A 24,508-nucleotide genomic window follows, 5' to 3' on the forward strand; every position below is an offset into this window, starting at 1 on the left:
AATGGCTCTATTCTTTTGGGAGTGTAATCTTTACTGTTAATTTCTGATTGTTTATTTCACTTTTGTTCATTATCTCAGTCACATACGTTTCCCATGCCTATAAAGCCCTTTGAATTGAATTGACAGATATACACTTTTCGACATAATAATAATTGGATTTGATATACAGCATTAATAATAATTTGGCAAAAAAATGTGTCGAGATGTTAAAAATTGGTTTGAAAGGTGTATAGAGAGAGAGAGAGGGGGAGGTGTTTGTACCTGGTTTCCAGAGCGTTCACAGAAGTGTGTGAAGTAGAACCCGGCCCGTGAGTCCACATGTAGGGCCTGCAACATCCTCTCCATCCTCCTGTCCCCTAGAACAGGACGACTGCTGCTTCTGCTGCTGGCAGAACCTGTCTGACATCACACACGTGTAATAATAATAATAATAGTTTATTCAACTTTATACAGCGCTTTTCATCAAATATAGACATCTCAAAGCGCTTGTCTCAACTCTCTGTCGGTCACACCTAATACCTGTGTGTGTCCTGGTGTGGGGGTTCTGTCCCTGGGTAGAGAGGTGTCTGGGCAGATGGTGGGTCTAGGTATACAGGTGAGAGGGTGCAGGGTGGTGTAACGAGGGTTAGGGTCGACACCAGAGGGATAGCATAGCGGTCTCTTCCTCCACAGTGACAGTCTGAGAGGATCTGCTGCTCTCTGACTCAGCCTGAACCTTGGGCCCCTGAGACCCACAACCAGTACACACCACAACAGGAAAACATTCATACCAATACACACTCATAAGCTCCACCACATACCTTTATTCACAAACAAACAACGTTTGGATCCTGCCAGGATCTTGGTCAGGTCATTGATCTTGCCAGGATCTTGGTCAGGTCATGGATCCTGCCAGGATCTTGGTCAGGTCATTGATCCTGCCAGGATATTCGTCAGGTCATTGATCCTGCCAGGATCTTCGTCAGGTCATGGATCCTGCCAGGATCTTCGTCAGGTCATGGATCCTGCCAGGATCTTGGTCAGGTCATGGATTCTGCCAGGATATTGGTCAGGTCATGGATCCTGCCAGGATATTGGTCAGGTCATGGATCCTGCCAGGATCTTGGTCAGGTCATTGATCCTGCCAGGATCTTGGTCAGATCATTGATCCTGCCAGGATATTCGTCAGGTAATGGATCCTGCCAGGATATTGGTCAGGTCATGGATCCTGCCAGGATCTTGGTCAGGTCATTGATCCTGCCAGGATATTCGTCAGGTCATTGATCCTGCCAGGATCTTCGTCAGGTCATGGATCCTGCCAGGATCTTCGTCAGGTCATGGATCCTGCCAGGATCTTGGTCAGGTCATGGATTCTGCCAGGATATTGGTCAGGTCATGGATCCTGCCAGGATATTGGTCAGGTCATGGATCCTGCCAGGATCTTGGTCAGGTCATTGATCCTGCCAGGATCTTGGTCAGATCATTGATCCTGCCAGGATATTCGTCAGGTAATGGATCCTGCCAGGATCTTGGTCAGGTCATGGATCCTGCCAGGATCTTGGTCAGGTCATGGATCCTGCCAGGATCTTCGTCAGGTCATGGATCCTGCCAGGATCTTCGTCAGGTCATGGATCCTGCCAGGATCTTCGTCAGGTCATGGATCCTGCCTGGATCTTGGTCAGATCATGGATCCTGCCAGGATCTTGGTCAGGTCATGGATCCTGCCAGGATCTTGGTCAGGTCATGGATCCTGCCAGGATCTTGGTCAGGTCATGGATCCTGCCAGGATCTTGGTCAGGTCATGGATCCTGCCAGGATCTTGGTCAGGTCATGGATCCTGCCAGGATCTTGGTCAGATCATGGATCCTGCCAGGATATTCGTCAGGTCATGGATCCTGCCAGGATATTGGTCAGGTCATGGATCCTGCCAGGATCTTGGTCAGGTCATGGATCCTGCCAGGATCTTGGTCAGGTCATTGATCCTGCCAGGATCTTGGTCAGATCATGGATCCTGCCAGGATCTTGGTCAGGTCATGGATCCTGGTCAGGTCATGGATCCTGCCAGGATCTTGGTCAGGTCATGGATCCTGCCAGGATTTTGGTCAGGTCATGGACCCTGCCAGGATCTTGGTCAGGTCATGGATCCTGCCAGGATCTTGGTCAGATCATTGATCCTGCCAGGATATTCGTCAGGTCATGGATCCTGCCAGGATATTCGTCAGGTCATGGATCCTGCCAGGATCTTGGTCAGGTCATGGATCCTGCCAGGATCTTGGTCAGGTCATGGATCCTACCAGGATCTTCGTCAGGTCATGGATCCTGCCAGGATCTTGGTCAGGTCATGGATCCTGCCAGGATCTTGGTCAGGTCATGGATCCTGCCAGGATCTTTGTCAGGTCATGGATCCTGCCAGGATCTTGGTCAGGTCATTGATCCTGCCAGGATCTTGGTCAGGTCATGGATTCTGCCAGGATATTGGTCAGGTCATGGATCCTGCCAGGATCTTCGTCAGGTCTTGGATCCTGGCAGGATCTTTGTCAGGTCATGGATCCAGCCAGGATCTTGGTCAGGTCATTGTACCAGAAGTGTACTTTCACAGGGGGGACAAACATGCATTTTCAGAATGTGGAGGGGACATGTCCCCCCCGTCCCCTGTGAAAGTTGTGCCCCTGCTGCTATAAAATACAGGGACTATTGGATCCTGTAAACAACAGATTGCATGGTACGGACCAGTGGTTTTCAAACCTTTCCACTAGGACCCCCAGACGTTTAACAAATGTCACCTAATCAAATAATAATAATAATAATATGCCATTTAGCAGACGCTTTTATCCCAAGCGACTTACAGTCACGTGTGCATACATGTTTGTGTATGGGTGGTCCCGGGGATCGAACCCACTACCTTGGCGTTACAAGCGCCGTGCTCTACCAGCTGAGCTAGTTGGCTAGTTGCCTAAAATCGAATGTAATTAGTGTGTTCAGCAGTAGTTATATAGGATGAGCCATGACTAGAATACAGTATATACATGTACATATGAAGTGGGTAAAACAGTATATAAACATTATTACAATGTTAAATCGTGTGTGCTAGCTCTGGAATAGTTCAAATACATGGAACGTCTGGGGGTTTGAAAACCCCTGGTTTGGACGACCTTGTCAGCGAGTCTCCTCACCAGTAGCAGAGCAGTGCCTCAGTGAGGCGGGGCTGTGCTCTCTGCAGTCTGTCCTCTCTCCAGCAGGGGGAGGTAGAGAGACCCAGTCTGGTCAACAGCTCACCATTCAGACTGCTCTGGCCACTGGTCAACAGGTAGCAGCTACGCATCTGGACCAAATGCCTGTCACAATTAATCAATCAGTCAATCACGTCACTGGTTAAGAGGAAGGCTCATTGGCATCTCAGGTTCTATACTTCAATGATGGGTTTAGGTTAGGGTTTAGGTTAGGGTTTAGGTTAGGGTTTAGGTTAGGGTTTAGGTTTAGTTTAAGAGTCAGAGTTAAGGTTAAGGTTAGGGTTACGGTTAATGGTTCGGATTTAGGGGTTCAGGTTAGGGTTCGGGTCAGGATTAAGGTGAAGGTTAGGAGTTGTGGGTTAAAGGCCCAGTGCAGTCAAAAATGTGATTTTCCTGTGTTTTATATATATTTCCACACTATGAGGTTGGAATAATACTGTGAAATTGTGAAAATTATGATAATACCCTTTTAGTGTAAGAGCTTTGACATTTCTGCCTGTTTTGGTGGGATGGAGTTTTGGCCTTCCATGGTGACATCACCAGGCGGTAAATTAGTTAATTAGTTAATAGAACAATAAGAAAGAGAGTTCCAAACCTCTCTGCCAATAACAGAACATTTTCTGTTGTCCCCTCCCTACTAAGACCACTCCTAGACAGTCATAGCAACATTTTTGTTTGAGAAATTGCCTTTTGCTAAGAAGCTATTTTTGTTTCATTTGGACCATTTTAATCACAGTAAGGTACTTCATTGTCACCCAGAAAAGATTTGATATTGAGATCAAAACTGCTGCATTGGACCTTTATGGAAATACTGAATGTGTATATGAATACCTGTTTTTCCTCCTACCGTCCTGTAGGGTCTTCAGCCTCTCTATATCCATCCACAGACGCAACAGCTTCTCTCCTGGTGTTCCCTTTAAGAACTCCTTAAACTCACCAAGGCCCTGTCTATCACCATGGATACTACCATAGCCATCATAGAAGCTAAGGTCAGGGTCATCCTCCTCTGACCCTCCACCCTCCTCCTGCTCCTCCAGTCTGCTGTGGCTGGCGGCTGGACCTCCCTCACAGGGGCTCTCTGTGTGGGGACCACCTGTCTCCTCACCACTGCTACTACTCCAACTCATGTCCATCTCTGTCACCATGGTGACCTGTCTCTTGTCCATCTCTGTCCCCATGGTGACCTGTCTCTTGTCCATCTCTGTCCCCATGGTGACCTGTCTGTCGTCCGTCTCTGTCCCCATGGTGACCTGTCTGTCGTCCGTCTCTGTCCCCATGGTGACCTGTCTGTCGTCCGTCTCTGTCCCCATGGTGACCTGTCTGTCGTCCGTCTCTGTCCCCATGGTGACCTGTCTGTCGTCCATCTCTGTCCCCATGGTGACCTGTCTCTTGTCCATCTCTGTCCCCATGGTGACCTGTCTCTTGTCCATCTCTGTCCCCATGGTGACCTGTCTGTCGTCCGTCTCTGTCCCCATGGTGACCTGTCTGTCGTCCGTCTCTGTCCCCACGGTGACCTGTCTGTCGTCCGTCTCTGTCCCCATGGTGACCTGTCTGTCGTCCGTCTCTGTCCCCACGGTGACCTGTCTGTCATCCATCTCTGTCCCCACGGTGACCTGTCTGTCGTCCATCTCTGTCCCCATGGTTACCTGTCTGTCGTCCATCTCTGTCACCATGGTGACCTGTCTGTCGTCCGTCTCTGTCCCCATGGTGACCTGTCTGTCGTCCATCTCTGTCACCATGGTGACCTGTCTCTTGTCCATCTCTGTCCCCATGGTGACCTGTCTGTCGTCCATCTCTGTCTCCATGGTGACCTGTCTGTCGTCCATCTCTGTCCCCATGGTGACCTGTCTGTCGTCCATCTCTGTCTCCATGGTGACCTGTCTCTTGACATCTCTCAGTATCCGCTCCATCAGACTGACAGCAAGCTGTTCTACTGGACTATAACAGGAGGGATTCTGGGGGTTGGGGTCCCCATTACCCTGATCTGTAGTTCCTGCCTCTGTCTCTGTGAGGTAGACTCTCATCTCCTGCTTTGGGCTGTGGGCTCCCTGTCTCCTGTCCCAGTCTAGAACTGAAGAGCAGAGAGGACGGGGGACGAGGAGTGAGGAAGAGAGGGCGTAGGACTCTGAGTCAGGGATGCAGGAGAAGCAGGCTGAGGTCAGACCCCTCCGTCCCTCCCGGCCCAGGGAGCACACTGGGGTTTTCACAGACTGGGTACAGACAGGCTGCTGCTTGTCCTTGACCTCAGCCATAGTCAACATGTCTGTTACTGAGGCCTGCAGACACACAGAGAACACAGACAGGAAAGTGTCGCCTGGGGTGAGAGAGAGACAAAGAAATCCCTGGATCATACACAGCATATATATCCAACTAATGTTCCACCAACACCACAAAACAAGGGTTTATTTAAAATGTGATGACGAATAATGATCTCCACCGTACTTAACATCATACTCAGACATATCATCTATATGAATAACCAGGATGTGCTGACCTGCCCCAGTGAGACATAGAGGACCTTCATCAGGGTCTCTCTGTCATCAGGCCCAGGGGAAGGACAGACAGGCTCTGTGGTGACAGGGTGTTGGACTGAGACGCCATCCCTCTTCTGGTTCCAGCTCCGAGGGCCCCACTGAGAAAGCAGCTTCGCTAACCTGGGAAAAACACTGTCAAGCATCAAACACACATCAATCAATCAATCAAAAGTTTTGTCCCTGGAGTAGGATATTATTCTGTCACTGTCTCAGGGTATGCCTATCTTCACTCAGCCAATACAGGTGTGTTACATTAGGTGTGTGACAGGCAGGTGTAGTGTGGGTCAGAGAGAGTCGCCTGCTCTCAACAGGTACAGTATATGGTAACATGGCACGCAGGAGAGATGTATGTGACATTAGGTATCCATGAGCTGCAGGAAGTAGGTCTATAGGTTGGGTGGATGTAGGCCTATAGGTTGGGTGGAAGTAGACCTATAGGTTGGGTGGAAGTATATAGGTTGGGTGGAAGTATATAAGTTGGGTGGAAGTATATAGGTTGGGTGGAAGTATATAGGTTGGGTGGAAGTAGACCTATAGGTTGGGTGGAAGTAGACCTATAGGTTGGGTGGAAGTATATAAGTTGGGTGGAAGTATATAGGTTGGGTGGAAGTATATAGGTTGGGTGGAAGTAGACCTATAGGTTGGTGGAAGTATATAAGTTGGGTGGAAGTATTTGGTTGGGTGGAAGTAGACCTATAGGTTGGTGGAAGTATATAGGTTGGGTGGAAGTATATAGGTTGGGTGGAAGTAGACCTATAGGTTGGTGGAAGTATATAAGTTGGGTGGAAGTATATAGGTTGGGTGGAAGTAGGCCTTTAGGTTGGGTGGAAGTAGACCTATAGGTTGGGTGGAAGTAGACCTATAGGTTGGGTGGAAGTAGACCTATAGGTTGGGTGGAAGTAGGCCTATAGGTTGGGTGGAAGTAGACCTATAGGTTGGGTGGAAGTAGGCCTATAGGTTGGGTGGAAGTAGACCTATAGGTTGGGTGGAAGTAGACCTATAGGTTGGGTGGAAGTAGACCTATAGGTTGGGTGGAAGTAGGCCTATAGGTTGGGTGGAAGTAGACCTATAGGTTGGGTGGAAGTAGGCCTATAGGTTGGGTGGAAGTAGACCTATAGGTTGGGTGGAAGTAGACCTATAGGTTGGGTGGAAGTAGGCCTATAGGTTGGGTGGAAGTAGGCCTATAGGTTGGGTGGAAGTAGATAGGTTGGGTGGAGGTAGGCCTATAGGTTGGGTGGAAGTAGATAGGTTGGGTGGAAGTAGACTTATAGGTTGGGTGGAAGTATATAGGTTGGGTGGAAGTAGACCTATAGGTTGGGTGGAAGTAGACCTATAGGTTGGGTTGCACCGACGGCACCTAGCGATGTCATGTGTGGTTGCGCCGCAAATTGTGTCAGGTCACAACCAGCTTGTGTTCACAGGAATAGAATACCCATTCCAAAAGTCAGGACAGACAGGATCAGGATAAGGGCAGTGCTGATATCAAGACAGATTAAGTCAGGACAGACAGGATCAGGATAAGGGCAGTGCTGATATCAAGACAGATTAAGTCAGGACAGACAGGATCAGGATAAGGGCAGTGCTGATATCAAGACAGATTAAGTCAGGACAGACAGGATCAGGATAAGGGCAGTGCTGATATCAAGACATGCATCAACAGGTTATATTACCCACACTAATAAAACATTGGGGATTACCTGTACTCAAAGTAGCAGTCACTTTGAATAAACAAGGGTACTCTTTCTTTTAGGATCCACTCCACTCCTTGTTCTCTGTCCAAGCGCTGTTAAGACATTCAAATCAATGATGATTATTCTCATTTAGATGATGCCACACACAGGTGTCCGATTTCATAAACTCCATATCATGAATCAACCAACTAATCTGATGAGAAACTTGAATAATATGCCATTTAGCAGATGCTTTTATCCAAAGTGACTTAAAGTCATGTGTGCATACATTTCTTTTTACGTATGGGTGGTCCCGGGGATCGAACCCACTACCCTGGCGTTACAAGCGCCATGCTCTACCAATTGAGCTACCGAGGACCACTTGAATAAAAAAAGCCATAATCTTTAGTTTGACTAAACTTACGAGGGCAATGTGGTGGTTGGCAAATCGAATTGACAGTTTACTTGTCAATTGTACAACAGGTGTAAAACAGTACAGTGAAATGCTCACTTGCAAGCTCTTTCCCACGATGCAGTATTCAATATCAAGATGACATACTATAAAGGAACAGGAGAATGTGAACTGACCAGAACAGTGTAGTGGTTGTCCACCATGGGTCTAGCAGCCAGCTCTGTTGGGTCAGTGAGAGGTTGTGATTGAAAGTACTGCAGGTCTGACCTGATCCTCCTAGATAGAGCCTCCACTGCATCACTGACCACCTCAAACACACCAGTCTCCTTGTTGTACTGTACACACTCAGGGAAAGACTGTGTTGGAAGGAAACAGGACATTGGGACATTATTTGATTAACAGAAGAATTAAAAAAATATCAGATTCTGACAAAATAGATACAGGGAAAGTGTAGCCCGTGTAATTGGTAAATTATCTTAAATCTGTTCAACCATTGAGGACTGTGAAATCAAGCATTTCCACAAGCGTAACAATTTCCAACATCTTTGTGCTTTAGAAAAGTTTTGGCATTCATCCACAGTGAAAATAAACTTTGGTTACTGAATAAAGTAAAATATAGCCAAAGTAGAAATGTGACATTATGTTTACAGGTAGACGGAGGAACTCATTAAAGAAGTGCACCAGAACATCATCAGAAGCCAGGCAGTCCGCCTGTGGACATTGAACAGAAGACATAGGTTAGTTAGTATTCAATGTGTTGATATTGGGAAAAACTACAACATTCACTTTAAATCCCTTTCCAGAATCCTAGAAGTCATATTAAAAGTTGTTCAACACAGTACAATGCTCAGTAGTCAATATGACAAGTTGAAACGTTTAGAAAAATACATTCGTTTTTTAATTTTTATAAATAGGTTACTCACGAAATTATCGATGGTAAGGTAAGGTGGATCTATGGAAGAAAAAATTCGAGACATTTATGGTGCTTTTAAGACAACTGATGCCACCTTCTGATCAACTGGGATCTCGGAAATCTCTGACTTCCGAGCGTCCAAGACAACTGGTAACTCGGGAAACGAGGTCAAATCATGACGTCAGCGATTTTCAAGCCGGAGCTCTAGAAAGAGGCCAGAGTTCCCGGCTTGGAATTCCGAGTTGGATGACCGTCCGAAACGACTTTCCCAGCCGGAGCGCGTTTTTGCCCACCGAGTTCTCAGTTGTCTTGAACGCATTGAACTTCCCAGTAGTTTTTAACGTTGAAAGGTCTCTCACCACAGAGGGCAAACGTTTTATTCAGCTGTTCTAGAATTCCCGGACTCACCTGTTGTAATCTTCCCCAACATTCTTCACTTTATGTACTACAGTTGTCAGTAGTTATAATTCACCCAGAAACGTCAGCCAGGGGCTCTATGCCCGGAACACCTCTGACCCACCGTCACCAAGACCTTTCAGTGTAATTACCGACAGAGGGGTTGCCATGGAAGTGAACTCAATCACATTGCAGAGGGGGCAGTAAATGTCGTGACGCCGAGGAAACATTAACTGGAGTGGCATTCATCCATTTTTAAACTACTAAATATACTGCATTTTATTCAGCCTTCTCATAGTAAAGTAGAGATGATTAACCATAACACGCTACTAAGTCACATTACTAAACACAGTGGCATTTATTTATTATATTTCGGAGAGGAATAGGCGGTAGTACTTTCTCAGTGAATGCGACAGTCAAGTGAATGACATTAACCAGTAGATGGCGCCATAACGATAAAAACTATTTGATACAAAACACATTGTCATTGTTCACATGCCTATGAAACAACGTCAAATAAATATGTAAAAGTACAACTTTATTTAAAATAATCTATAAAACATTTGTACAGCCAGTTGTAAAAGTAGACAATATACAGTAGTATACAGATACATTCATATAAAACCATGAAAATCAAGCTGAGAAGAGAAACAACATTCTGTAGATCAATTAATTAACCCAGCAGGAGCTCAGCATTCAGTAGCCATTTCATGTCTGATTGATTCTACTGGTGCTGCTCCTCGCTGACCCATAATTAAAAACACATCGAATATAAAACACATTAAAAAAAAGGTAACCGGAGGTACAAATAACTTCAAAAACAACTACACATATAAAAACCCAGTCACAATCGCCTGACGTTGCGCTTGCTCTGAGCACTCCCGGGAAGAACATCCTTTTTGCTGCGTCGCATGGCTGACACGCTAGCGCACTCTTTGGACCCGTGGAAGGCACAAAGGCAGCCTGTACAGAACTGGAAGCCACAGTCAACCCCGCTACACACACCCTCCATCTTCACTGAGTGACACCTAGCAGGGTGCCTGCATCGAGGGCAGGGCTTCAGACATTCATCACTGAAGAGGGTTTTGGCCACCTAGGAGGACGGAAAACACAACATAACAGAGATTAGGGCTAGTGTCTTTCTCTACAGGGAGGGATCCACAATATAACATTAGGGCTAGTGTCCTTCTCTACAGGGAGGGATCCACAATATTTGGCTTATTTGATAAACTTACAGCAATGAGGTATCATAAAATAGTGACGTTAGTGGGATGTGTGTTTAAGAGAAGAAAAAAAACATCCCTGTGTGTCAAATGCTGTTTTAATTAATCACGGCCATAAACAAATCTCTTATTTTCATATACCTGAAACATATGGCCTCATAATGTGACCATAAAAACATTACTGTACATTACAAAGTGGACTAACCTGTACGAACAGGTCCTGTTTGCTGGCTGAGTTGTGCTGGACGGGGGTTAAAGAGCCTGTTCCCGTGGCTGACTGGGGGGTACCACGGGGCCTGGAACTGGGGGTCCTGGACTGGGCCTGGACTGACTGGGGGTTACCACGGGGCCTGGAACTGGGGGTCCTGGACTGGGCCTGGACTGACTTCAGGGCTGACCGGCTCACCAGGGTCAACCTGGTCTCTGCATCAGGGACATGGACTGCACTGCCAAGCTGCACACACACAGGGAATGAAAGTAGATGTGTACTATTTATAGAAAATCTGACTGGAGCTATATTCATAGTGTCTCAGTACGAGTGCTGATCTGGGATCAGTTTTGCCTTTTTAGATCATAAATGAATAAGACTACATGGCCAGATGGGACCTGATCCGAGATCAACGCGGTTACAGGTGGCGTCCTCACCTCCAGAGCTGCCTTGACGTCCAACAGGTAGCGTCTCCTCCTGCGGTCGGACATCTTGTTTTGAACTATGATCTCATTCCAACTATCAGACACCTGACCAACCCTGAGGACCAGCAGAACACACGCAACAATGTCATGACAATGACGTGGTATAATGTTCTAGGCAGCGTTTTGATCGCACACGCGTCGGTGGATCTGTAACACACACTGCCTTCAGAATGTATTCACACCCCTTGACTTATTCCACATTTTGTTGTTACAGCCTGAATACAAAATGGATTGTTTCTCACCCATCTGCACACAATACCCCATAATGACAAAAGTGAAAACATGTTTTGAAATGTTAGCAAATATGATTAAAAATGGAAATACAGAAATCTCATTTACATACAGTACCAGTCAAAAGTCTGGACACACATACTCATTCAAGGGTTTTTCTTTATTTTTTACATTGTAGAATAATAGTGAAGACATCAAAACTATGAAATAACACACATGGAATGATGTACTAACCAAAAAACGTGTTAAACATATTTTTGATTTTTCAAAGTAGCCACCCTTTGCCTTGACGACAGCTTTGCACACTCTTGTCATTCTCTCAACCAGCTTCATGAGGAATGCTTTTCCAACAGTCTTGAAGGACTTCCCACATATGCTGAGCACTTGTTGGCTGCTTTTCCTTCACTCTGCGGTCCAACTCATCCCAAACCATCTCAATTGGGTTGAGGTCGGGTGATTGTGGAGGCCAGGTCATCTGATGGAGCACTCCATCGCTCTCCTTCTTGGTCAAATAGCCCTTACACTGCCTGGAGGTGTGTTTTGGGTCATTGTCCTGTTGAAAAACAAATGATAGTCCCACTAAGCCCAAACCAGATGGGATGGCGTATTGCTGCAGAATGCTGTGGTAGCCATGCTGGTTAAGTGAGCATTGAATTCTGAATTATTCACAGACAGTGTCACCAGCAAAGCACCCCCACACCATAACTCCTCCTCCATGCTTCACGGTGGGAACCACACATGCAGAGATCATCCGTTCACCCACACCACGTCTCACAAAGACACGGCGGTTGGAACCAAAAATCTCCAATTTGGACTCATTAGACCAAAGGACAGATTTCCACCAGTCTAATGTCCATTGCTCGTGTTTCTTGGCCTAAGCAGGTCTCTTCTTCTTATTGGTGTCCTTTAGTAGTGGTTTCTTTGCAGCAATTCAACCATGAAGGCCTGATTCATGCAGTCTCCTCTGAACAGTTGATGTTGAGATGTGTCTGTTACTTGAACTCTGAAGCATTTATTTGGGCTGCAATTTCTGAGGCTGGTAACTAATGAACTTATCCTCTGCAGCAGAGGTAACTCTGGGTCTTCCTTTCCTGTGGCGGTCCTCATGAGAGCCAGTTTCATCATAGCGCTTGATGGTTTTTGCCACCGCACTTGAAGAAACTATCAAAGTTCTTGAAATGTTCAGGATTGACTGACCTTCATGTCTTAAAGTAATGGAGTGTCGTTTCTCTTTGCTTATTTGAGCTGTTCTTGCCATAATATGGACTTGGACTTTTACCAAATAGGGCTATCTTCTGTATACCCCCCTACCTTGTCACAACACAACTGATTGCCTCAAACGCATTAAGGAAATAAATTCCACAAATTAACTTTTAAGAAGGTACACCTGTTAATTGAAATGCATTCCAGGTGACTACCTCATGAAGCTGGTTGAGAGAATTCAAAGAGTGTGCAAAGCTGTCATCAAGGCAAAGGGTGGCTACTTTGAAGAATCTCACATATATTTTGATTTGTTAAACACTTTTTTGGTTACTACATGATTCCATATGTGTTATTTCATAGTTTTGATGTCTTCACTATTATTCTACAATGTGGAAAATAGTAAAACATTTTTAGAAAAACCCTGGATTGAGTAGGTGTGTCCAAACTTTTGACTGGTACTGCATCTGAGGAAGAGTATAAAACAATTTCTAGAGTGTTGAAAGTTTCCAAGAGTACAGTGGTCTCCATCATTAGGAAATCGAAAAAATATGGAAATACCCAGACTGCCTAGAGCTGGCCATCCGACCAAACTGAGCAACCGGGAAAGAAGGACCTTGATCAGGGAGGTTGACCAAGAACCCAATGACCACTCTGACAGAACTACAGTGTTCCTTGGCTGAGATGGGAGAACCTGCCGGAAGGACAACAGTCTCTACAGCACTTCACCGATCTGGGCTTTATAGGAGAGTGGCCAGACGGAAGCAGGGAAGAAAATCCTGACAGACAAGACGACTCAAAGTTATAACCGTCACCAAAGGTGCTTCTACAAAGTATTGACTCAGGGGTGTGAATACCTATGTAAATGAGATACGTATTTCATTTTCAATACATTTGTTACAATTTCTAAAAACATGTTTTCACTGTCATTATGGTGTATTGTGTGAGATTTTTTATTTAATCCATTTTGTATTCAGGCTGTAACACAACAAAATGTGGAATAAGTCAAGGGGTATTAATACTTTCTGAAGGCCCTGTATATACAGCAAATAAAATCCTCACCTATAGACATCTTCAGAGGACAGCTGATTGAGGATCATAGCCAGGATGTGTCTGAGATTCTTCTTCTTCAGCTCAGTAAAGATGTCTACCTTCCCCAGGCCCATCTTCCTGCCGATCAGCCCAGCCAGGGGCATGGTGGTCCTGAAGGCCTCTTTCCCCGAGGCCCTCAGCAGCTCCTCCATACTAGTCTGCTCCAGCAACATCCTGGAGGTCCTCTGGGACAGGGCCTGGATCATCTGCAGGGCCGGCGTGAGGGACAGGTCCTCTAGCTTAACGGTGGCTGTTTTCGGCGGAGTCACGTCCAGGAAGACGTCACGGTCATCCTCCTTGAAGATGCTGCGCTCCAGATGTGCCTGGGATGTCAGGTTCTTCTCTCTGTGATGAGTTCTGTGGGCTGCCAGGGCCCTGACGTCACGGTCCCCCTCAGACTGGGAACCCCCCTCTCGGAGAGTGGAGAGGCGGCGCTGGCGCTCCAGTCTGGACCTGATGATGATGATGATGATGTTTATTTTTTTACTTAATAAATAATTTTACAAAACGGAAGCAAGATGCAAACTGAATTACACCAAGTACAACTTATAATGAAATTAATAAATATTACAATAATTAAACTACAAAACACATTACAATAATTAAACTACAAAACACCATAAATATACAACACTGACATTTTCTAGGGCAATGTTTCTCAACTTCAGTCCTTGAGTACCCCAAACATCACACATGTGTATATACTGTTGGGGGTACTCAAGGACTGGAGTTGAGAAACACTGTTCGAGGGCATTCATTGGAAGTGAAAAAGCTAATCCAGCCTACCTCCTCTTCATCTCGGCCAGCCTGCTGGGGGTCTCCTTGCACCTGGAGCTGCCTGACGGCAACAGCAGCTCCTGGAAGGAACCATCATTGTCCACCGTGGAGTCCTGGGACTTATCCAGAGCCAGGGAGCTGAAGCCACTGTCCTCAGACACAGAGCGGTCACAGTGTTTATGAGTAGGGGTGGATGAAGGGGTGTCATGGTCACAGTGTTTATGAGTAGGGGTGGATGAAGGGGTGTCATGGTCACAGTGTTTATGAGTAGGGGTGGATGAAGGGGTGTCATGGTCACAGTGTTTATGAGTAGGGGTGGATGAAGGGGTGTCATGGTCACAGTGTTTATGAGTAGGGGTGGATGAAGGGGTGTCATGGTCACAGTGTTTATGAGTAGGGGTGGAGGAAGGGGTGTCATGGTCACAGTGTTTATGAGTAGGGGTGGATGAAGGGGTGTCATGGTCACAGTGTTTATGAGTAGGGGTGGATGAAGGGGTGTCATGGTCACAGTGTTTATGAGTAGGGGTGGAGAAAGGGGTGCTCAGGACACTCAGGCTGTCAGAGAGGTCAGCTGCTACGTTGTTGTTGACTGGAGTCTGGAAGTTCTCTTTCACCGAGGGTGTTAATCTGCTACAGCGTGGGGTCTCCGGCATCTCAGTGGAAAGGCAGTCTGAGGAGATGATGCTCTCTTCCAAGTCTGCATCCGAGAGCGATGCAGCGGACGCCTTTCTCTCAAAGAGAGGGAGGCTGGTCGTGTTGCATTTACCATCTTCAAGCGTTGAGGTTTTTACAAGCGGGAAGAGGAGGCGCCGTTTTCTGCTGGACAGAAGCACGTCCTCCGGGTTTAAAGTGCTCGTAGCTAAAGCTGCAATAGTAAAGGCATCTGGTGAGTCAAAGACCACGTTGGAGCAGCGGTCAGTTCTCACATTCACTGACGAGTCAGTCCTTTTAGCGCATGGTGTTTTTGTGTTGTCTGCAGTTTTACCCTCCGATTTAGACATGAGGAGACGTCGTCTCAGAGATGGATCTCTCTTGGATACTTTAGGAGTTTCACACCAGCCATTCTGCAATGGCCGCTCCTTCAGAATGTCTTTCTGTGGACTCCTGACGCCCTCTTTTAGTCTGTTCTTTCTGGGTGACAGAGGTTCGCATTTCTGTGAAAGGTTCTCTTTAGGCGTTTCATGAAAACCATCTGAAGAAAAACACTTTGAGAGGGCAAATTTGTCTCCACTGTCCATTTTAGGGCTGTAACCACTGTCCAGGTATCCACTGTCATGACAAGCTCCATATTGCAGGTCTTTGCGGCTCTGGAAATGAGCATCTGGTCTGAGACTGCACTCCATACTCCCTTTCAGATGTAGAATGACTATATTCACCAGGTGACGGGTCTGGTGTTACAAACTGATCTGTGAGAAGAAAGTGAAAAACAATGCAGTTAGACAAAAAGTGTTAAGCCACCTTTGTTGTTAGCTAGCTAGCCAAATCGCAAGTTAGGCCTAACGTTAACTAAGTTCATGTAGCTAGTTAGCCAAGATTAGACAAAATGTAACCTGTCCTACATTTTTTGAAAATACAAAAATATATCTAGCTGACTTTTGCTAAAGAAAAAGTGGTCAATAGCTAACAGGTTATGAGAGTAGCTACTTCAGCCAAAACATGCGCCTTCCAAGTGGATGAAAGAAACGACCAGAAGCTAGCTGATGTCGTTAGTGACAACAATTCCATAGTTGCTATGCTGTCGCGTGCTGTTGATAAACGGTATTTTAAATCCCCTCTCGGTCGGTCGATCGGTTTGAAATGTTCCGCCTATAGATCTCCATGGCTCCCATTCGCCCGCTCAAACTGCACTGCGACCGCCAACACCTCGACTGAGGCTGGGAACACGGTGCTTGGCTCCCTGGCTCCCTGGCTCCCTCCCTCCCTAGAGGCCCATTAGCCCGCTGGCTGGCTGGCTGGCTAGCATAAAAACAAGGGTTTGATAAATGGGAGCTAGTTAAGGGTTAGCTACCTAGCTCGTTTCAATCACTAAATATTAAAAGCCGTTGCAATTTCAGAATGATGCAGGTGTGCAATGTAGAGTACATTGTTTGTTGTATTGCTTTATTACTCAACTAGTTAGTTTTGCTTGTTAACCAATTGATTAGCTGAAAGTTAATACCCTAACGTTAGCAATTCACCTTGAAATACATACTAAAATGAACTGCATGTATACAAGGTTGATACACACGTTAACGTTACGTAGCAAGCTAGTTACTTACCTAGCTATTGTTTCAGAAAGAAAGTTAGGTAGTGTCGAAGTGTTGTTTACTTACTTCTAGCCAAATGGCAAACCTAAAACGTAGCTAGAGATGGTGGACATTCCAAAGAGGTATATCGTGTTGCATCAGGAGTTGTACCGTATGCAGACTGCAGTGGCCGTCTCCTCTTCGTAATGAACTGTGTGTGTTTAGGTGTGAGAGCTTTTCCACGTTTTCAAATTTGGTGCAAAACCCTGCGGCTCATCTCACGCCACCTCTCGCGATGATTTGTTTTTCCCAAACGAACGCATAAATGTTATGAACGCACCGTAGTCCCGGAGGTGTTCTCTTTCTTTCATTTATTCATCTACCTGACGGTGCCGTGCGTTCAGATAAACTCTCCGGTCGACACAAGATCGTATCACTCATTCTGCATGTGATATCCTAGTTTAGGTGGGCTAGTAACATCTTAAACCGCAGACATGGTGGCGGCTAAGAAAACGGTGAGTTTGGGACTGGGAAATCGTTCATTAATAGAAATGTTTGTGCACATCCTTCATTTAGGAACGGTGATGGGTAAATGTTCTTTTGAAATCGTTCATTTATCCTCAGTGTGAGTGACCAAGCTGGGCCCGGTTTCCCGGAACTTTAGGCTTACGAGTGTCTTTACAATGCATCTTTCCCACGGCGGAGGATGTACCATGCGTTTCCCAAAACACCGCGCAGAGAGAACGTTTCGTAGGTGCGTCGTTGTGGCATGTGTCGATACTGATAGGATTGAAAGAAAGGCAGCGCTGTTTTCGGGTCAGCTTTCTCCATTCAAATCTTACTTTAATATTAGAATTATTCCTAAATACTGACAAGGTATCAACTCCTAGAGAGATTATCACATATGGCTGCAAATATTGAGGCGTCTCATTCTAATTCTTACCCTATAATGCACTAAATCAAGATTTGCCACATCATTGCCCACGGTAGGCTACACATGCAATATATTGAGGCAAAACGTTTGACAGTAGCCAAATAGTAAAAGGAAACTACATTGAATGAACATTACATTGATTTAGATGAGATATCATTGGAATATGTAGGCCTGTGTAGCCAATACTGTAGGTAGGCTATTCACCTTTTAATGCAGTCATCTTGGTTTTCATTTTAAACATATTTTCTTTGCTTGTTTGTAACAATTGTAAAGACATTGACAACTTTGTATTTGTAGTCAACTTCGTTGTGAAGTTATCGAGATCTTCTGTGTATAAAGTGACGCAGTAGGAGGAAAAACGCATGTAAATCAAATTTTATTGGCCGAATACAACAGGTGCTGACATTAGTGAAATGCTTACTTACAGCCCTTAACCAACAGTGCATTTTATTTTTAAATAAAAAAAGTAAAATAAAACAACAACAAAAAAGTGTTGAGGAGCAGAAGTAAAATAAAATAACAGTAGGGAGGCTATATATACAGGGGGGTACCGGTGCAGAGTCAATGTGCGGGGGCACCGGCTAGTTGAGGTAGTTGAAGTAATATGTACATGTGGGTAGAGTTAAAGTGACTATGCATAAATAATTAACAGAGTAGCAACAGCGTAAAAAGAGGGGGTGGGGGGGCAGTGCAAATAGTCTGGGTAGCCATGATTAGCTGTTCAGGAGTCTTATGGCGTGGGGGTAGAAGCTGTTGAGAAGTCTTTTGGACCTAGACTTGGCACTCCGGTACCGCTTGCCGTGCGGTAGCAGAGAGAACAGTCTATGACTAGGGTGGCTGTAGTCTTTGACAATTTTGAGGGCCTTCCTCTGACACTGCCTGGTATAGAGGTCCTGGATGGCAGGAAGCTTGGCCCCAGTGATGTACTGGGCCGTACGCACTACCCTCTGTAGTGCCTTGCGGTCGGAGGCCGAGCAGTTGCCATACCAGGCGGTGACGCAACCAGTCAGGATGCTCTCGATGGTGCAGCTGTAGAATTCTTTGAGGATCTGAGGACCCATGCCAAATCTTTTCAGTCTCCTGAGGGGGAATAGGCTTTGTCGTGCCCTCTTCACGACTGTCTTGGTGTGTTTGGACCATGATAGTTTGTTGGTGATGTGGACACCAAGGAACTTGAAGCTCTCAACCTGTTCCACCACAGCCCCGTCGATGAGAATGGGGGCGTGCTCAGTCATCTTTTTTTTCCTGTAGTCCACAATCATCTCCTTTGTCTTGATCACGTTGAGGGAGAGGTTGTTATCCTGGCACCACACGGCCAGCTCTCTGACCTCCTCCCTATAGGCTGTCTCATCGTTGTCGGTGATCAGGCCTACCACTGTTGTGTCGTCGGCAAACCTAATGATGGTGTTGGAGTCGTGCCTGGCCATGCAGTCATGGGTGAACAGGGAGTACAGGAGGGGACTGAGCACGCACCCCTGAAGGGCCCCCGTATTGAGGATCAGTGTGGCAGATGTGTTGTTACCTACCCTTACCACCTGGGGGCGGCCCGTCAGGAAGTCCAGGATCCAGTTGCAGAGGGAGGTGTTTAGTCCGAGGATCCTTTGAAGGCACTATAGTGTTGAATGCTGAGCTGTAGTCAATGAATAGCATTCTCACATAGGTGTTCCTCTTGTCCAGGTGGGAAAGGGCAGTGTGGAATGCAATAGAGATTGCATTATCTGTGGATCTGTTGGGGCGGTATGCAAATTGGAGTGGGTCTAGGGTTTCTGGGATAATGGTGTTGATGTGAGCCATGACCAGCCTTTCAAAGCACTTCATGGCTACAGACGTCAGTGCTACGGGTCGGTAGTCATTTAGGCAGGTTATCTTAGTGTCCTTGGGCACGGGGACTATGGTGGTCTGCTTGAAACATGTTGGTATTACAGACTCAGTCAGGGACATGTTGAAAATCAGTGAAGACACTTGCCAGTTGGTCAGCACATGCTCGGAGTACACGTCCTGGTAATCCGTCTGGCCCTGCGGCCTTGTGAATGTTGACCTGCTTAAAAGTCTTACTCACATCGGCTACGGAGAGCGCGATCACATAGTCATCCGGAACAGCTGGCGCTCATGCATGCTTCAGTGTTGCTTGCCTCGAAGCGAGCATAGAAGTGGTTTAGCTCGTCTGGAAGTCTTGTGTCACTGGGCAGCTCGCAGCTGTGCTTCCCTTTGTAGTCTGTAATAGTTTTCAAGCCCTGCCACATCTAATGAGCGTCAGAGCCGGTGTAGTACGATTCAATCTTAGTCCTGTACTGACTCTTTGCCAGTTTGATGGTTCGTCGGAGGGCATAGCAGGATTTCTTATAAGCGTCCGGGTTAGAGTCCCGCTCCTTGAAAGCAGCAGCTCGACCCTTTAGCTCAGTGCGGATGTTGCCTGTAATCCATGGCTTCTGGTTGGGGTACGGACAGTCACTCTGGGGATGACGTCATCGATGCACTTATTGATGAAGCCAGTGACTGATGTGGTGTACTCCTCAATGCTATCTGAAGAATCCCAGAACATGTTCCAGTCTGTGCTAGCAAAACAGTCTTGTAGCTTAGCATCTGCGTCATCTGACCACTTTTTTATTAACCGAGTCACTGGTGCTTCCTGCTTTAGTTTTTGCTTATAAGCAGGAATCAGGAGGATAGAGTTATGGTCAGATTTGCCAAATGGAGGGCGAGGGAGAGCTTTGTATGCGTCTCTGTGTGTGGAGTAAAGGTGGTCTAGAGTATTTTTTTTTTTTTTTTTCTCTGGTTGCACATTTAACATGCTGGTAGAAATGAGGTAGAACGGATTTAAGTTTTCCTGCATTAAAGTCCCCGGCCACTAGGAGCGCTGCCTCTGGATGAGCGTTTTCCTGTTCACTTATGGCCTTATACAGCTCATTCAGTGCAATCTTAATGCCAGCATTGGTTTGTGGTGGTAAATAGACAGCTATGAAAAATATAGATAAGCTCTCTTGGTAGATAGTGTGGTCTACAGCTTATCATAAGATACTCTACCTCAGGCGAGCAAAACCTTGAGACTTCCTTAGTATTTGATTTTGTGCATCAGCTGTTGTTTACAAATATACACAGACCGCCACCCCTTGTCTTACCGGAGTCAGCCGTTCTATCCTGCCGATGTAGCGTATAGCCCGCTAGCTGTATGTTGTCCATGTCGTCGTTCAGCCACGACTCGGTGAAACATAAGATATTACAGTTTTTAATGTCCTGTTGGTAGGATAACCGTAATCTTAGGTCATCTAATTTATTCTCAAATGATTGAAGATTGGCTAATAGGATTGATGGAAGAGGCAGTTTACTCGCTCCTTACAAGGCACCCCGACCTACGTCCACGATATCTCCGTCTCTTTCTCATGCGAATGACAGGGATTTGGGCCTTGTCGGGTGTCTATAGGATATCCTTCGTGTCCGACTTGTTGAAGAAAAATTATTCGTCCAATACGAGGTGAGTAATCGCTGTCCTGATATCCAGAAGCTCTTTTTTGGTCATAAGAGACGATGGCAGAAACATTATGTACAGAATAAATTACAAATAACGCGGCAAAACACACGTAATAGTACAATTGGTTAGAGGGCTGTAAAACAGCAGCCATCTTCTCTAACGACGTACTTAGTTATTTATCAACTGCCGTAGAACAGCTATCGTTTAAGTGCAACTTTAGCAGTGATGGTTTTGGGAAACGGCTCTGAGATTTAACATTGCTCCTACGAAGGTTAACGATGAACTTAGTCGTAAGATGCTCTTGTGTAACTGGGCCCTCGCCTGGTCTGGTTCATGATGCATGGGACTGCCTTGTGTTTAGTCAATGCGGTTGTGGGCTAAAAGCAGCCTGGTTGGTCGGCCTGCCTGGTTGGTCGGCCTGCCTGGTTGGTCGGCCTGGTTGGTCGGTCTCTAATCTGTTTCTCTCCCCAGAAAAAAAGTCCCTGGAGTCCAACTCTCGGCTTCAGCTGGTGATGAAGAGCGGTAAATATGTACTGGGCTACAAACAGACTCAGAGGATGATCCGCCAGGGCAAAGCCAAGCTGGTCATCCTGGCCAACAACACACCTGCCCTGAGGTAACTACACTCAACAAAAATATAAACGCAACATGTAAAGTGTTGGTCTCATGAGCTGAAATAATAAGATCCCTAGACATTTTCCATAAGCACAAATAGCTTTTCTTTTCAAATTGAAGACATTTTGTTTACATCCCTGTTAGTGAGCATTTCTCATTTGCCAAGATAATCCATCCACCTGACAGGTGTGGCATATCAAGAAGCTGATTTAAACAGCATGATCATTACACAGGTGCACCTTGTGCTGGGGACAATAAAAGGCCACTCCAAAATGTCCAGTTTTGTCACACAGCACAATGCCACAGATGTCTTGAGGGAGCATTTAATTGGCATGCTGACTGCTGGAATGTCCACCAGAGCTGTTGCCAGAGAATTTGTTCATTTCTCTACCAATGTCGTTTTAGAGAATTTGGCAGTATGTCCAACCGGCCTCAACTGCAGACCACGTGTAACCACGCCAGCCCAGGACCTCCACATCAGGCTTCTTCACCTGAGGGATCGTCTTGAGACCAGTCACCGGGACAGCTGATGGAACTGTGGGTTTTGCACAACTGAAGAATTTCTGCACAAACTGTCAGAAACCGTCTCAGGGAAGCTCATCTGCGCGCTCGTCGTCCTCACCAGGGTCTTGACCTGACTGCAGTTCGCTGTCGTAACCAACTTCAGTGGGCAAATGATCACCTTCGATGGCCACTGGCACGCTGAAGAAGTGTGCTCTTCACGGATGAATCCCGGTTTCAACTGTACCAGACGTATGGCGTCGTGTGGGCGAGCGGTTTGATTGTCAATGTTGTGAACGGAGTGCCCCATGGTGGCGGTGGCGTTATGGTATGGGCAGGCATAAGCTGCAGACAATGAACAATATTGCATTTTATCGATGGCAATTTGAATGCACAGGGATACCGTGACGAGATCCTGAGGCCCATTGTCGTGCAATTCATCCGCTGCCATCACCTTATGTTTCAGCATGATAATGCACAGCCCCATGGCGCAAGGATCTGTACACAATTCCTGGAAGCTGAAAATGTCCCAGTTCTTTCATGGCCTGCATACTCACCGGACATGTCACCCATTGAGCATGTTTGGGATGCTCTGGATCGACATGTACGACAGCGTGTTCCAGTTCCCACCCATATCCAGCAACTTCACACAGCCATTGAAGAGGAGTGGGACAACATTCCACAGGCCACAATCAACAGCCTAATCAACTCTATGTGAAGGAGATGTGTTGCGCTGCATGAAGCAAATGGTGGTCACCCCAGATACTGACTAGTTTTCTGATCCACGCCCCTACTTTAAAAAAAAAGTTTTCCCAGTCGTGTGAAATCCATAGATTAGGGCCTAATTAATTAATTTAAATTGACTGATTTCCTTATGAACTGTGACTCAGTAAAATCTTTGAAATTGTTGCATTTTTATATATTTGTTCAGTGTAACTAACCAACACACCTGCCCTCAGGTAACTCCGGGTTTCCCAAACTCGGTCCTGGGGTGTGTGGTTTTTGCCCCTAGCACTACACAGCTGATTTAAATGATCAACTCATCAAGCTTTGATTATATTTTAATCCGCTGTGTAGTGCTAGGGCGAAAACCAAAACATGCACCCCGGCGGGGGCGGGGGGGGGGCAGGACCGAGTTTGGGAAACCGAGGTAACTAACCAACACTTACCTAACTACTGCAGGGGTGGGCAGTCTGGCATTTGCTCCAGTCAACTAGCACACCTATTAATTATTTGAATCTGGTGTGTTACTACTAGATTGAAGCAAAACCCTCTCCCTCAGGGAAGACTGCTCACTCCTGCTCAGCACCAATATTATACTAAAGTGAATCCACCCTAAAAACCGACTGGGCTCAGCACTAATATTGTACTAAAGTGAATCCACCCTAAAAACTGACTGGGCTCAGCACTAATATTGTACTAAAGTGAATCCACCCTAAAAACTGACTGGGCTCAGCACCAATATTGTACTAAAGTGAATCCACCCTAAAAACTGACTGGGCTCAGCACCAATATTATACTAAAGTGAATCCACCCTAAAAACTGACTGGGCTCAGCACCAATATTATACTAAAGTGAATCCACCCTAAAAACTGACTGGGCTCAGCACCAACATTATACTAAAGTGAATCCACCCTAAAAACTGACTGGGCTCAGCACCAACATTATACTAAAGTGAATCCACCCTAAAAACTGACTGGGCTCAGCACCAACATTATACTAAAGTGAATCCACCCTAAAAACTGACTGGGCTCAGCACCAATATTGTACTAAAGTGAATCCACCCTAAAACTGATTTGAACACTCTTCCCTTCTCTCTGTAGGAAATCAGAGATATAATACTATGCTATGCTGGCTAAGACTGGAGTCCACCACTACAGTGGGAACAACATGGAGCTTGGGGACAGCCTGTGGAAAGTACTGAGTCTGCACACTGGCCATCATTGACCCTGGTGAGTTCATGGAAAATTAACAAGAGTGTAAACTGTTCTTCTTTCACGACTGGTTTATAGAATGTAACTTCTAATTATTTTCTGATCATCTACAGGTGATTCAGACATCGTCAGGAGTATGCCTGATCAGCCACAGCGGGGAGAAGTAGTCTAGTTGGTTCTCTTCTGTTTCCCTGGAGATTTATTTGTAAATAAATCTACTTTAAAAGATGACCAAGTTGTTTGTCATGACGTGTTCAGTCCATTGCCATGTAATTGTAGTACAACGGAAGAAATTATGCAAGAGACTAAAATGTGGGCAAGCATTTTTCTACATCAAGTTTGCAATGTAATGAAGATGTCACCTCCGTACCTTCAGGCTCTGATCAGTCCCTACACCCAAACGAGGGCATTGCGTTCATCCACCTCTGGCCTGCTGGCTCCCCTTCCTCTGCGGAAGCATAGTTCCCGCTCAGCCCAGTC

General features: G+C 46.1%; 2 protein-coding genes and 1 pseudogene across 3 annotated transcripts; 1 reads left to right on the plus strand and 2 right to left on the minus strand.

The window, feature by feature from the left end:
- Nucleotides 1–261: 261 nt before the first annotated feature.
- Nucleotides 262–9,168, minus strand: rgs22 (regulator of G protein signaling 22; the record flags this gene model as incomplete). The annotated part of the gene is made up of 11 exons (XM_084189177.1): nt 262–399; nt 520–724; nt 3,153–3,314; nt 4,041–4,344; nt 5,149–5,485; nt 5,704–5,863; nt 7,441–7,526; nt 8,002–8,181; nt 8,474–8,536; nt 8,749–8,777; nt 9,147–9,168. Coding segments are annotated over 11 exons (1,686 nt in total), but the record flags the coding sequence as incomplete, so codon positions are not given.
- Nucleotides 9,169–9,784: 616 nt separating this feature from the next.
- On the minus strand, nt 9,785–15,750 carry fbxo43 (F-box protein 43). The gene is made up of 6 exons (XM_084189178.1): nt 14,859–15,750; nt 14,360–14,558; nt 13,544–14,026; nt 11,003–11,105; nt 10,563–10,811; nt 9,785–10,227 (listed from the first exon to the last, which is right to left on the minus strand). The coding sequence occupies exons 1-6, from the start codon at nt 15,691–15,693 to the stop codon at nt 9,979–9,981; spliced, it is 2,118 nt and encodes a 705-aa protein (XP_084045304.1). The 5' UTR covers nt 15,694–15,750; the 3' UTR covers nt 9,785–9,978.
- A 5,523-nt stretch (nt 15,751–21,273) lies between these two features.
- LOC311113897 (large ribosomal subunit protein eL30-like) lies at nt 21,274–24,253 on the plus strand (annotated as a pseudogene). The gene is made up of 4 exons: nt 21,274–21,307; nt 21,450–21,594; nt 23,918–24,046; nt 24,142–24,253. The product of its transcript is annotated as a large ribosomal subunit protein eL30-like (transcript).
- The last annotated feature ends 255 nt before the right edge of the window (nt 24,254–24,508 follow it).

This window comes from Coregonus lavaretus (assembly GCF_964263955.1).
Source record: "Coregonus lavaretus genome assembly, contig: HAP1_SCAFFOLD_4863, whole genome shotgun sequence".
In the NCBI taxonomy this organism is placed as follows: Eukaryota; Metazoa; Chordata; class Actinopteri; order Salmoniformes; family Salmonidae; genus Coregonus; species Coregonus lavaretus.

Bases quoted from the DNA above. Each gene is read 5' to 3' on its own strand.
- fbxo43 (XM_084189178.1), bottom strand. From the start codon at position 15,693: ATGGAGTGCAGTCTCAGACCAGATGCTCATTTCCAGAGCCGCAAAGAC. The intron at 11,106-13,543 runs GTGAGGATTTTA...GCTGGTCCTCAG, and splicing joins TCCTCTGAAGATGTCTATAG to GGTTGGTCAGGTGTCTGATA. The intron at 10,228-10,562 runs GTTAGTCCACTT...CCGTCCTCCTAG, and splicing joins AACAGGACCTGTTCGTACAG to GTGGCCAAAACCCTCTTCAG.